This window comes from Phasianus colchicus, chromosome 8 (assembly GCF_987193195.1).
Source record: "Phasianus colchicus chromosome 8, bPhaCol1.hap1.1, whole genome shotgun sequence".
Taxonomy (NCBI): Eukaryota; Metazoa; Chordata; class Aves; order Galliformes; family Phasianidae; genus Phasianus; species Phasianus colchicus.
This window is the reverse complement of record NC_143443.1, coordinates 7,939,301-7,954,137: the sequence shown is the minus strand read 5'-3', so window position 1 is coordinate 7,954,137 and position 14,837 is coordinate 7,939,301. Positions and strand designations below refer to the sequence as shown.

At 37.7% G+C, this 14,837-nt stretch overlaps 1 protein-coding gene across 2 annotated transcripts in view; it reads right to left on the bottom strand.

Annotated features, from left to right (window-relative positions):
- Positions 1-14,837, bottom strand: part of BICC1 (BicC family RNA binding protein 1) — a 96,591-nt gene that overhangs the window by 43,716 nt on the left and 38,038 nt on the right. For both annotated transcript variants that reach the window (XM_031608689.2, XM_090144823.1), the window contains exon 3: positions 5,528-5,597. In XM_031608689.2, coding sequence (XP_031464549.1) covers positions 5,528-5,597 — 70 coding nt within the window. The remainder of the gene's footprint in view (positions 1-5,527; positions 5,598-14,837) is intronic.

The following is a 14,837-nucleotide window of genomic DNA, read 5'->3' as shown; positions in this document are numbered from 1 at the left end:
ACTACATCTGGGGTTTTGGGTTGTGAAGCAGGCTTTTTCCCCAATTGTTTCATCCTTGTTTCTGAGAGTAGTCAAATAGACAAGGAACACCACCACCACGCCTGCAAACAAAAGTTTAAAATACCTTTGAGCTCAATGGGTTTAATTAACAGATGTCACACTGCCAACACCAGCAGTTTTTCCATAACACAGCTACTTACAAATTGAATTTTGCTCTAATTTAGGTTAAAAAGTGAAGCTGACAGAGCATACAGGTACTGTGAAAAAGAGAGCAACTAATCTCTCTTCAGCCCATCAGTCATATAAATAAAATACAGAATAACAAAGCCCACTTATGGCTGTAAATACACCAAGTAGGAATAACATATACAAATAATGCTTGAGAAAAGGAAAACACTAGACTTAAATTTCTTGTTCTTCAACAGGCAAGGTTTTCCCTTTCTCTTCATGCATACATATGCACACATATAGCACTACATTATATATTTAAACTGCAAGGTCATCAAGTCTTGTAGCTGCCAAACCGCTGGAAACCGTCTACAGTTTTCAACATAAGCTGTTATATAAGACAGAAGTAAATAGTCTAAACTATTAGGTAATCTTCAGTTACTTTTATGCTTGTTTGACTAAACTCAGACTTGGCCAAATTCTTGGGTAAAACTGCAGTTTATATAACTGCTCTTTGCAAACATGCCAGCTTCTGAAGTACACCAAGCCTCCCGGTATTTAGAAAAATGGTTATTTAACTTACAATTTAGTAGCACGCTCTGGAACCCTTTTAGTATTCCTGCATTCTCAATGATCACTGGAAGTAGAGAAAACTACTAGTTTACTCCAACTTTGCATTTACTACAAATAAACAGCAACGCAGTGAGGAACTCCTGCTTTGAGAGTGCCAGACCACTTCTTTATGCCACACACTTCTCACAGTACTCCAAGTTCCCCACTGGCTGCACCGTTAGTCTCAGTTCTAAGTATTTGTGAGGACGAGGGCCATTTCTCTGCTACTACATCTTGGTACAGAATAGTGAGTATAGTTCGTAAAGGAAGGAAACCAGTGGTAAGCAAATCTCCTCCTCTGCCTCAGGTAATGCTGCATGGTCACAGGCCATGTGCCAAGAGCATGAAGAAGGAGCACCACAGTCGCCTATGGAAGAGATGTGACAGACATGGCACCCAACTTCAGAACACATGCAGAACATTCTTGCCTTACATGCACCCCATTTACTTCCAAGGGAATCAGCTCACCGACTCAGATGAAAATATTCTGTTCAAATACAACCATTCATGTTTCATCTGCATCCATGATACACTACAACAAACAATTCTGAGGTGTCACTCAGCTCTTATGCTGTGTTTTACTGGAGTCTCCATTTGTGAATTTCACCTTTGTGTGTATCTGGGATTCAGCTCAGTCCCAATCGCTGCAATGGTCAGGGATGCATTTGCATGTTATAAAATGAGGTAATCTCTCCAAGGAATGTGTAAATTATGAAATGTCTGCACATATGACACTAAAAACTGGCAAACAAAATGCTGAACTGCTCATATGAAAGCCAATCATCCATGTACAGTATTTTATTACCAGAAGTTCAGAAACACTGGACTTCCCCTGTTCTTAGCTTACTTAAGATTTCCTTTTATCACCTTTTGTTATCTCCCCAAGTGTTCCCTGCTCCAACTCTCTGAACTCACTCCTGCCCAGTGTCACTGATTTTCCAGATGAAGCTATTTGAGGGCCTGTTGTTGGCCAAACATTACTGCAGGGCTGCCCGTGCTCTCAGGGCACACATTTTAACTTCTTGAAATACAACTGCACAGAGAGACAAAGAGTAAAGACATTATGAAGAGGAATCAAAGAGGTAAATATGCATGAAATCTAAACTTTAAAATCCAACTCATTCCCAAAGTTCCTAGAGAGTACCTTAAACTGCCAACATGAACTGCTATCATAGTTTTCATCGGCTTACACTGCTTCCATGCATTAGGGATTACAAGTTCACTCAACCTCAACCTTGTAATGAAGAAGAGTGAGGACAAAGTGTGGGTTCAAGCAGCTAGCAAATGCAAAGACAGACACATCCAACAGTAAAAATTACCTATAGTCTTAATCCATCCATGACAATATAAGTAGCAACAGCATAACAGCAAAGGCTGAACAAAACAACAGGGCCAAGAAGGGGGCGGAAGTATTTGGAAAGGGATAGGACAAACATTTTAGATCTATCACCTAGAGTTTCATGCTCTGCTGTGGACTTGAGTATTACTGAATAAATCTTTTCAAGACAATTAACAGTACTCCTAAGCAACATTAACCATACTAGAGGGAAGATGTACACTAACTGCAAGAGGGCAAATGTAAAAATTCCTCTGTCCCAGTTAGACCTGTAATTCACGGAACTCGGAAAGATCTGAAACCTCCAGAAGATTAGTCGCTGGTCTGCCCTGAACTCCAGCCCTTGCATCCCAAAAGCACATGGCTCAGAACATAAATTCTGGTTGTTTCAGTCACTGGCAGAGAGGAACTGGGCATTACAGAGCTATTTCACAATGTTTTGCTTCCCTTTCTAAAGCCTTAATGATATAGAATTTCTTTGAAAACGTGAACAAATAGCTTTCTTAAAGATTCTACTGGAAGACTACCTGTTTGTGTGTTTTCTAAACATGCATTGCAAAATACTTTACCCTCATCACTTAAGCAAGGCTGCAGCATCTGGTATTCATTAAAGCCAGGAAATTCCTGTTTCTGTCTCTATGTAACTATTGAGAGCTGATAATTGATTTGTGAATTCTAGCCCTTGTTAAGTGTTGTTGTTTGTTGTTTTTTTTTTTTTTAGCAGTTTCATACTGAAACAGAATTTTTAATTATTAAATGGTATAAACTCTATATATAATTCCCAGACACAGGTATTTTGCAATTCAAAAATTTTAGAAAGCATTTATCAAGCCTGAGCGAACTCCTATTACAATAGACAATATATAGCATTTCACAATTGTTACTGTATAAGTTGTAGTGAATATAACATGAAATAAAGATTAGCAACTTAAAGGTTTCTACCCTGAATGTTTCATTTATCACAGATTTCTCCTCACAGGATCAGCATAAGATTCAACAGCTTGTACAGAACTTCACCTTCAGATTCTTTCTGAACCTTAATATGGATAGATCGTATACATATTTCAACTAAAACGCTGTAATCAGAAAAGAAATCAGTATGCTGTCCTTCCTGGAAAGGCATTAACAACCTCAAACAAAGAACTGACAACAGCAAGAAGAAAAAATACTTCATAGTAGACTGGACATGACAGAAGCAGCACAGACTTAAGTGTCCTAATGATTTCTCTTTATCTTCTGGGACAAAAACTGAATGACCAAAAGCTACATATACCAAGAGAGTATGATGCTACTGAAATCGCAGGCAAACTACTGTGAAAAGGGGGGTTAGATTTGATTATGCTACGATACAAGATATATCTGGGCTGCAACACTGTGCATCAGTAATTGCTTCTCCCTCACTGAATGACTGCTAATCAGGCACTCAGTTTCCAGCCAAGAAGATGGCAAAGATAGTATTCTCAGAGTTCAAGTCCACTGAGAGCTGGCCAGTTATTTGTTTCGGGCTCCCCACTCAATCACAGCATCATTAAGCAATGCTGGAGTGTGTTAAACACTTAGAGTATTTTCCCCATATAAACAGCTGCTGTAGCCACAGATGGAAAGTTACAGAATTGCAAACAATTGACAGCAAATGTAAACAGAATATATAAACTACTCTTTATTCCACAAGAAATGGGAACCTCTGGGTTAAGGGGTTCCTTGTACACAGACTGTAATTTATTATCTTAGGTGTATATATACACACACAACTGCCCAGAATAAAGCTAGTTAGAGAGTAAGAGCCTTAACTCAAGAGCCACCCTGCAGTTCACAGGCATTTGAAACATTTTTAGTAGTTCAGCATATTGCTCAAATGACTTATTTGCAGCCCATCGCTATCTAAAATTTCTTCTGGCATGATGGCTTTCCAAGTTAACCACTCACTGAAGAAGCACTCAGTATGCTCAGCTATATTATGCATTTCTTTTCCCCTTCAATTGGTTTTTGACTGTTACCAGCTCATAACTTTCAGCTATTTTATTTCCCCTGGTATTTAAATTCATTTTACATACTTATAGAGCCTCACTTACAATCTAACATTCTTTTGTCTTGGAGATTAAAAAAAGAGTTTAATTTACTTAATCTGCATTTTTAATTATCAATCCAGAATTCCACCCAGCCAACTCTCTCATCCCTCTTTGTGGCCTTTAACCCATGCTTTTCAGCTTCAGAACTAGGCTCATTTAACTTGGCAAGAAAACAAATGCAAGCAATGCTTTCTTTCCTTCCTTTAAAAAAAAGCTGCCATCATCCAATCATCATCTTTCTCTGCCATGGTTTCCTGAAGAACTTTTGTTTTGCTTGGATTTGCAGCAACTTAGTCCCACATATGAATACACATGCACAATAACAGCATCTTTTTCCAGCCTGAATTCTTGCTCCTTGTTTTCCCTTCTCCAGTTCTTTTTTTCCCTCTATACAGGTGGAAAATTCATACTTCAAGAGTATGTGGGATAGTACCTCAGAGACTGAATCTCACTTTACACGATGTTATTAAACCTATATGTTTCTGAAGAGATTATTTTTCTTCTCATAAGACCATCTTCACTTACAAAGTTTGGCTACAATTCCACCATTACTTTCTAAACAAGCCAGAAGTTATTTGAACTCCACTTTCTCAGGTTTAAATATGTATCAGCCTGAACAAAAATACAGGCAACGTTGAAAAACATTCCTAGTTTCATTTTTTCTCTGCAGAGAAGGAAGTATTATTACCGTTCAGCTGCATTTCTTTAAGAACAGAACCACAAGGCAAATTTCAGGAAGACCTCCCCAACAGTACTCTCGATACATTTTAGTCATCGGAACTTCTAAAAGAGGCACAACTTCAAAGAGATAATATCAGCCATTAGCAAGGAACAGCCCTAATTCAGTTTCTTTAAGAAACTAAAGAATCATAGCCTTTCACTGTCAGGAATACAAAGGACATATGTTATCTTAACTGGGTTTAACCAAAACACATCTTCTCAATCTATAAAGACGAAGAGAAAACAAAACTAAGCAGAAAGAGGAGACCCACAGTATACATTACCAGAAAAATGAATTAGATTTGGCTATAATAAAGAAATCATTTGGGTGAGACATAGAATTACACAGAAGCAACTATGCATGCTGAAGACAGAAGTAGTTCAGTGTTGATAAAGTACCTGCAGAAGCACAAGCTACTTAAGATAGACTTGTACACCAGATATCCACATCAAGTTCAAAATTTCAACAAGAAACTCCCATAAGAAGGAAAAAACTGAAGTGAAAAAAAATCATATGTCCGCTATTTCCAAGGTTATTCTACAGACAGAATTTCTTGTTCCGTAGCTTTACTCTTAAGAACTCATCCCAAACAATATAAATAAAAAGAATGAAACACTGTACCTTTTTTTGATTTTGCTCCAATCTTCAACTTTGATGGCCAAGCAATCTGTGTATTTGTTTCTTCCATAATCTGCGAAAAAGCATTTAAGAAGAATTTATTTTCTACTGTTCTCCTACAAAAGATAGGAGTACACTCTGACAAGACTGATTACTATATACGACCATTCATTTGTTGGTATTAGTCATAGCTAGCCCAAGTAATTGACTCATATCACTGCTGATTTCCTTGAGAAAGCTCTTTGGTGACAGGTGAAGCTGATCTCTGGTAATACCGTACAAATCTTAAAAGCAAATCAATAATCACAGAATGCTTTGGGTTGGAAGAGGCATTTAAGATCACCTACTTCCAACCCCCTGCTGTAGGCAGGGACACCTCTCTCTAGACCAGGTTGCTAGCCAATAACAACCTGCAGCATATTGCTGCTCTATTGTTTGCAGAAAGTTCAAGAGAGCAATACCAGCCCCAGTGTGCTCCACCTCAGAGCATATTTCAAAACATTTACAGATCAGTAAAAATACTTAGTTACCTTTAAATATTTTCTAAGCAAAGACCATTAAATTCAAAACAACTCCTTTGAGATGACTAAAGATGCAGCCATTTGCCTTCAAAGGTTTTTTGCTTTTGGGTGGTTTTTTTTTTGCCTCATCTTCACCTGAGTGCAATTTCCTAAGATGAGCCTATTCAGAAACCAGAAATTTTACTTACCAGATTAGCTGCTCAGATAATAAGTTTGACAGTATTTAATCAAACACTGTGCAACCCAGCTGTAAATCTCAAGCTAGTTCACAGGAAAAAAAACTCTGCAAGAGCACGTACGCACCTCAAAAGCCACGTGATCATTTGGCTCAATAGACTTGTTGCCTTTTTTGCTTTAGAGAAAGAAATCCACCAGACAGATAATACTTAGCTATAATTTAATAATGACAGTTACAATGCATTATGAACTCATTTAGCATTAACATGGGAGAAAGAGCCAAATGACTCCAAAGACTTCACAGACAAAACTGAAATTCAGTTCTAAAATACATGGGTCATGTCTCTACTGAGACTAAAAAGCTCTTCTGTGTTGAGATCTCATCAAGCAGTATGATGAAACACCTCTCACTGCACTAGAGATGGCAGTATGTGATCAACATGAGTACCAAGACAGTATTTTATCTGAAAAAAAATGAGGAAAATCTGCCCATATTAGTCCATGACAGGATGGCTGTATCAGATGTCAAGAAAACACATCTAGTGAAAACAAACAAATACCATCCCAGGCTGGATCAAACAAGGTGCTCTTAATAAATTTGCTAATTATAGAAGACCCTGATAAATTTTATCTTGAGTAAGTTGTCCAGTTCTGTTGGTACACAGACAGGATTTTGTCCAGCAACAGAAGGTCCTTGCTCCTTTGAAAATTTCAGTAATCAGTTCTCTCTGCTTCACTAACATCATTTAGTAACAAGTACACAAGTGCTCATCATAAATTTATGCAATAAATTATTATATTAGGAAAAACACTAATTCAGCTCCTCTAATTTATACCTGATTTGCATAAGTAGGAATTACATAGGAAACAACAAAAGAGCTTTTCAGATGGCAGCTCTCAGGGCTCCACCTCCATAAAGGCTATTTGTTTAATTTCTACACAAGCAGAGAAAACACAGGAATACATTCTTCAGATTTCTTACACCAATTATAATAAATGAGAAAAATAAAATAAAAAACATGGATATTATCCAAAAACATCAACTCACCCATGATTGGGGTGAGGGAATGGGACGAAACAAAGTATTTTAGCATTTCTAGTCATTGGTAAGAAACACAAGCAATAATTTAACAAGTCCAAAACAATTAAAGTCACTTCTAAGAAGAAAATGTATTAAGAAATCAGCTGCATTACCAATAATTTTTCAACGGCAGTATAGATCAAAATTAAGGCAGACTTTGCTAAGAATCATTATCTTCTCCATTCAAATCTGTAGTACACCAGAACAACTTCCAGATTAGCACACCATGTGGAAAAACTACAAGTGTTAGCCACACCTCATGATACTACATTTTTTGTTTCAGCAACTATTAGAAAATAAATTATAGCTGAAATAAGACATTTCCAGAGGATGAAATTCTATCAGCAACGTATACCTGCTTCTCACAATTTTCCAATCCAGATGTGAAAAATTCCATTTCCAAGAATCTACTTGTTTAACAGAGGGCTGTAGGCCAGTTATTCCTAATTGTACAGCAGGAAAAGAAATGCACAGAAAATAGCAAGGAAGAAATGAAAGGAGAAGGGAGATGCTGAAACAAATAAGAAAGCAAGACTGAGTGAAAAAAGTCCCAACATACAGAGGACTACAACAGAAGAGACAAAAGCAGAGAGGATAACATTTGTCTTGAATAATGCTCATGTCCCATCAGTACCGTAACCTCTCAAAGCTGGGAAATTTGTTAAAGAAATTAAACCCTTCATACTTGTCACAAGAAACCAAAAGAAAATCAAAGTAAGTGGCTTCAGAGGTGCACGCATTCTGAGGACATACAAAGATACACAAGATCTTCAAAGGAAAAGGAGTTAATTACCAAGCTCTGAGATTTGGCTGCCCAATACCTCCAGGCTCTTCTCAGAACACGAGCCTAAGAAGTTCCACATTAGATGAAAAAGAAGGTTCACAATTTGGTCACTACAAAGATAAGTTTATCTCCTGTATCAGGCAGTTATGCAGAAAAATGTCTGGATGCATTTAAATTATGTGCATTTATTGAAGTTTAACCACAATCAGAGCATTGCTGGCTTTGAACTCTAAGCAGTAAACTTCTTAATAAATTCCAATCTGAGCATAATTATCTTCTCCATCTATTTGAAAATTACATATTAGATAATAAAATAGAAGTTTCTACTGCAACAGTTACTTTTTAACCCATTAAAATAACCTCTTGTCTGTCAAGCAATTTGAGAATCAAAACTACCTAAAAAGGTTTGCCACAAAAGTAACTTGTTACATTTGAAAAATCAGGGATGTCGCAGGAACCCTTAAGAAGGATTGGAGCTGTATGTCAAAAATAACGCTTATATATTACAAACAGATAGCTAAAGAACTTTTATGAAGCAGATCAAAAATACAAAGAGTTCTATCTCTTCTACTTAAAAAAAAAAAATACTTACTGTACGTGGCAGAAATGCCACAAGGAAACCAGCTTTTCCAGCTGCTAAACTTGAAGGAAATTCTGCATAGTATAGATGACTGTTACATCAGCTTCACATTTTATTTTACCATTCCAACTTATTCAGTTTTAAGTGCCCAAAACAGTAAGACAATATTAACCAGGATTTTCTAGTTTTTTTTTTCCCCTGAAACAAACTTGGAATCACTCCATAAAAACCTCAATTGCATGCTGCAATGGAATACTTTATTAGTGAAAACTCGGAGTTACACAACATACTCTGAGAACAACAGTGCTGCTCTCACATTAACAAAACAGAACACAGAACTTGCTCTGCAAGTAATGCATGTATATACACATTATATTAGTACAAATGCATCAGTTATACAACAGAATTCAGTCAAGGGATGAGTAAATTTGAGTTTCTGACCATCCAGACTGCTGAAGATCACCTCTGGTCAGGTTTCCCTTCTTTTCACAGTAAGAAAGTAGCAGGATTTGCACTAATCTATACTACCTCAACCTTGAACAATCAACTGACCAGAAGGACTAGGCACATTTGTCAGCAAGATTTAATCACACAGTAAACAATCAAGGTGGTTCTTCTCAAGGGAGAAACTCTTCATTTATTCATCTCCAACTTCTTTCATCTCCCCTTTCCCAAAAGAAATCATGGCATTTATACAGCCAAAAGATACAAGTAATACATACAGTGAAAAACAAACAGAAGATGACAAGATGTGGGAGACAAAACAAATAGGGCTGTGCCCTGACAATATAAAACTGGCTCTAGTTGCAGATCATTGGGTCTTCAAGAAGAAAAAAAAAAAAAAGAGACTTCCAGCTCAGACAGTTGGAGGAAAAGCTTTCAGCCTCCAAGAACTGCAGCTACTCAGGATTTGAGAAATTTATAGTTTAAACACTTGGAGAGTTTTTACATTAAAACAGCTGATTTTGGATGGAAGCTGGAATGCTCTCAATGCAAAGGAACAATGAAGCAACATCGCCTTAAAACACAAACATTTTATAATTCAGACAAAATAGATGAAGAAAAGGCTTTTCTTTACTTATGAGCATTATGTTCAGTGGCAGCAGTTACAATTTGTGTTAAGCTAACCAAAAAAAAAAAAACTTTCCTGGCCCTTGGGTTTGATCCATCTCACATATTTCTGTATTAGTCCTTACTCATAGTGCAAATAAAAAGGGGTGAAAACTGAATCTGTCATCTTTCTATATCTGCCAGGGCATCACTGCAATTGTTTGTATGTGTTTTTGTTTTTGTTTTTAAAAAACATCAACATAAACTCACTCACTCAAACTGAAATAACAAAAAGGAACTTAAAATCACTAATGTAGCTATCAATCAAAAAAAGGAAATAAACAAGCAATTCATTTCACGAACGAACTCTCTCTCTTTCAGTGTGGGAAATCAGTCTCCTCAGTTCAACCTTGTTAACTACAACAGAAAATATGAGGGCTGTTCTGAAACTAATTCCTCCTGTTTTGTTATGTCATCCCCTCATGCCAGAGGCAGATGTTGGTCAGGTGGCAGTAGAGGTTGACCATTCTTACCAATATTTCATTACATATTTTTGCCATGCAACAGATGGCAGTGAGGGGCAGTCTGACACAAAGGCACCTGAAATGGAAGTGAGAATAAAGCAAAGGTGTGTCACAACTCCTCCACATGGAAAAAATGTCATCCACTGAAATTCAGTGATGCTTGCTGAACATTTATAGAGAACAAACAGTGGATATGAGCACAGTGAGGTGATAGATGGTGCATTTCAGCAATGGTGACAGCCACTTGAGAACAAGCCACATTCCAGATGGCCATGATGCACAGCTGTCACATCACAAAATGAAGAGCATCCAATCAGTCAGCTCACCAGCACAGATCGGTGGACTACGATCAGGGAATCACGTACAGAGCTGAACAGCAGCTTCAATGCATTGGAAGCGATGGTGGTAATACTGCAATATCACAAGGCTTTTGCCAGACAAGTCCCACAGATGCTCACACAGGAAGAGAAAGAACAGCATATAAGCTTATCAGGTCCTACTGAACCAATACAAGGCTGAAGGTGACAGTTTCCCAGATTGCATCATTACTGGTGACAATACATGGTGTCACCATAACAAGTCAGCATCAAAACAGCAGTCCATGGAGCGATGACATGAATTCTCTATCAGAGAAAAAAATTCAAGATACAGCTCTCAGCAGGTATAGGGATGTGTACTGTCTTTTGGGATAAGAAAAGGGTGGTCAGTCTGGATTTCTGGAACTGGGACAAACCATCAAGCCTGATTACTATATCATGACACTGACTAAGCTTAAGGTTTGAACTTCCAAAGTCAGGCCAGAGAAGGCAGCAACCTCTCTCTTGAAACACAATAGTATTCCAAGTGGTATGGGACTTGACACTGTGGAGAACTTTGCCAATCTTGGCTGGACTCCTACTACATCCACCATATAGTCTGTATTTGGTGCCTTCTGACTCCCATCTGTTTGAGTTGATGAAAGATGGACTGCATAGGCAACATTTTCCTACCAGCAATGCTGTCATAACAGTTGTGAAACAGTGGATAGTCTCCACTGATGCAGATTTTTGAGTGCATCATGAGGCTGCTCTTCATTGCTGGCAATTATGTATAGTTAAATGTGGTGACTTTGTGAGAAAAGACTGTTTTGTGGCTGAGAATTTGCTTTCTCAGTGTTATTGTGCTCTTAGTATCTGTTCCATGAAATAAATAGGAGCCATTACTTTCAGGGGCATGTACAGGCCTCTTCAAGGCACAGAGCACTGAAGCAATGAAAAGTTATAGGTTCAAAAAAATAACTAACAAATTAAATTCCAATTTTAGAAAAGTACATGTATCGCAATCTACATTTAAGAACTTCTTATTTAACATACTGGAATAGGTTTTGCAAATAGGTTTTTTTTTTCATTTTTCTATTAAAAAAGTCTAGAAAGCAGTTAAATTGTATGCCCGCTGGTAGTTCTTAATTGTTTGTCCAAGCAGTGCTTTGAACATCTGAGTTCCTGACTTCAAAGTCATTTCCTTCTAGGTTGTCTAATTTAGACATGAAAAACACATCCCTCTAAGGCTTAGATCACCAACAAAACCCCAGATGAGTCTAGATGGTACTTCAGCTTTCATTGCCTTAGTGCAAGGAGCTGAAATGGTAACCTACAGCCCCTAGAATTCTGCATTCTTAGTTTTGAGTCAGTAAGAGAATCCCTCTGCTGAAAGGTCTAAAACACAACCCAAATCACTTTCAAACAAAGGACTTGAAAGGAGTCAGATGCTCAAAGCTAAGTCTCTTGCTCAGTGGCAGCCACGGCAAGCCTGCTGGTCACAGAGCCCAAGGGTGGCCTTGCACTGCAAGAGCAGCTTTGTCTCTGTCACCTGAAATGGCACTGAGAATTAGTGTGAACATAGTAACTACCGCAACACACCTTGCTTTCAACTATCAAACAATGGAAGTTAACGTGAAGCACTTAGTTTTCCTGCTTGGAGTGTTTCACAGACCAACATGCACTATTTCTGATAACAAGACTGCAAAGCCTGTCTAAGGGCCTGGTTACAAACATTTCAAGCTCAACATTCTGCATAAAATAATCTTAGTTAAAAAAAATACAACAACAACCAGCATTCCAATGCAATTGCAGATATTTTAAGTACTGATACAACATTCCAGTAAGCAGAGAATGTAGGCAACAAACTCCCATTGTGGTTTGTCACCAATAAATAGAAATCCTTTCTCCAACAAGAACTACCTCCAGTAACCTCAAGGCTAGAGGTAAAGTTACTTCTTGCCAAGTCACTGGAGCAGGCAGATTGGGCAACATATTTAAAAAGTTAAACTGAATAACTACAGACTACCAATCCATGAATACCAAAATCACTCTCATCTCTGAGGCAGTAGAAAATAGACAGACGTGAGGCAAGGAAAGATACTTGAAAAATATACAATTGGATAATAAAAAAAGCAGAGCAATGATTCAGTGCCATTTGCGCAAGGTTCTGCAAAGAGCAATTTGAAGAAGGAGCCTTCCAGATACAAGGAGACAAACGCATGCATCCCTTGGAGGGTGAGGTCGAGCTATAACGTTTTCCTGTATTTTCCAACTGCTAAAAACCCCAAATGTCTTTACAAACCACCTGTATGCAACTACTCCTTCTATTAGTCCTTCTAGAAGGCTAGTCCTTCTGCAACTTGACCTGTCTTTGAAAAGGCTAATATTGAAATTATTTTACAGACTATCATCTGGGATACCCTACACACGGATAAGGTTAAACATTGGCAAAGAAAATATTTTCTCATTATTCCACTGCGAGTTATTTATTCCAGGATCAGAGGAATTTGATCTTCACATATGAATTAGTCCATTTTCTTCCAATTGATTTTAATTTAAAATTATCTACATTAAATGCCAAAACAACCTCATCCAAAAAAGAGAAAGTGTTTCAGAATTTTCCAGCTAATCTAGATTCAGGTATAAAAATGCAACAGAAAACATCTCTCTTTCCAAATAGTATTTCTACAGTCTCCAGCCAAAAACTAAGCAAAAATATGAACATGCTTTCCTTTAACTTCTCATGACCTGTAATTTTGTGGTCTGCATGTACAAATGTTAAGACTTTCACAAACAAGCCAAGCAGGATATTTTAAAGGACTATACCCTAGCCCAGATTAACAAAACTCATACTAACATCTTCAGTACATTTTCAGAAACTATTCTTAACGTAATTATCAAGAAGGTAATCACATGCAGAATGATGAAACAGGGAAGCTAAAATTAGAGAACAAAATTGCCATCATAGACAGTATAGTAATTTACTCATAGTACTGATCAATGGATATCAGCTTATAATACTTCAGGAAGCTATTTAATATATAGTAAGTAAAGGCAATTAAGGTAGCACCTGCAAACAATATCAGCTTGCACTACAGTATCATCAGATTAGTAAAAGAGAATAAAAGAGAACAAGCACACAGCATCTTTTTTTTTTTTTAAACCTACACTTTACCTAAAATGAACTGGGGAAGTGATTCTTAAGACAAGGTCCACTAAGTATTGCTGCTGCATCTAAAAACAGCACTAAGCAAACCTCTTGCACCAGTAATGTTCACTGAACTCTGTACTTATTTCCTTTATAAATACAGAGAAGAAAGTTATCAGTCAATTGCCCTTACCTACAGAGAAGGATTTAAGCCTTTCCTTGACTTAACTTCCATGTTTTACAAGCCCTCAATTGAAATATTAATCCAAGATCATGTTTTTCTTTTGACTAAATGGCTAAAACAATATATCATAGAATGGGCCGGGTTGAAAAGGACCACAATGATGATCTAGTTTCAACCCCCCTGCTATGTACAGGGTCACCAACCACCAGACCAGGCTGCCCACAGCCACATCCAGCCTGGCCTTGAATGCCTCCAGGGATGGGGCATCCACAACCTTCTTTGGCAACTTGTTCCAGTGCTTCACCACCCTCTGTGTGAAAATATAAAACCTTTCAACTCTTTTTACAAAGAGCATGCAAAAAAACTATAAATTTATTTGTGTTACAACATAAATTCTAAACAAGTAATAGGAGAAAAAAAACAAAAATTCATCTGAGAATATTACTTAGCAGTGACATCCCACAGCATGCTTCTGGAAGAGCAACTGGCAGCCAACTCTTTCCCCTCCCCCCAAGTAGAACAGGCAATTCCCTTCCTAAAAATCCAGAACCCATGTGCATCATTCTCACTCACCTCCTCTTTCAACAGTTTCACAAAAGAATCAAGGCATTTCAGGGTCAAAATTCTTTTAGAAAGTTCAGAGAAAGGAAAGAATTAAGCATCTCAATGGGGACTGTGGTCTTGCTTTAAACTGCAAGAGATCATGCACAAGATCTGAAGTATAGCAGTAAGAGTACATAAAATAGGACTTCCTCATCAACTAAACTGATTAGCTGGACCTCCGGCTGAACTCCACATCATGAAGCAACTCCTCACTCCATTAAAAGGATCAAAATGCCCTCTCCTGACAGGAGGAGTTGAGCCCAACAGCATCAGCAGGGACAGTCAATGCTCTTACGTGACCATGACATGCGAAGCCTTAAGAACTAGACCCATCAGACAGCATTTCCATACTGCAGGCTAAC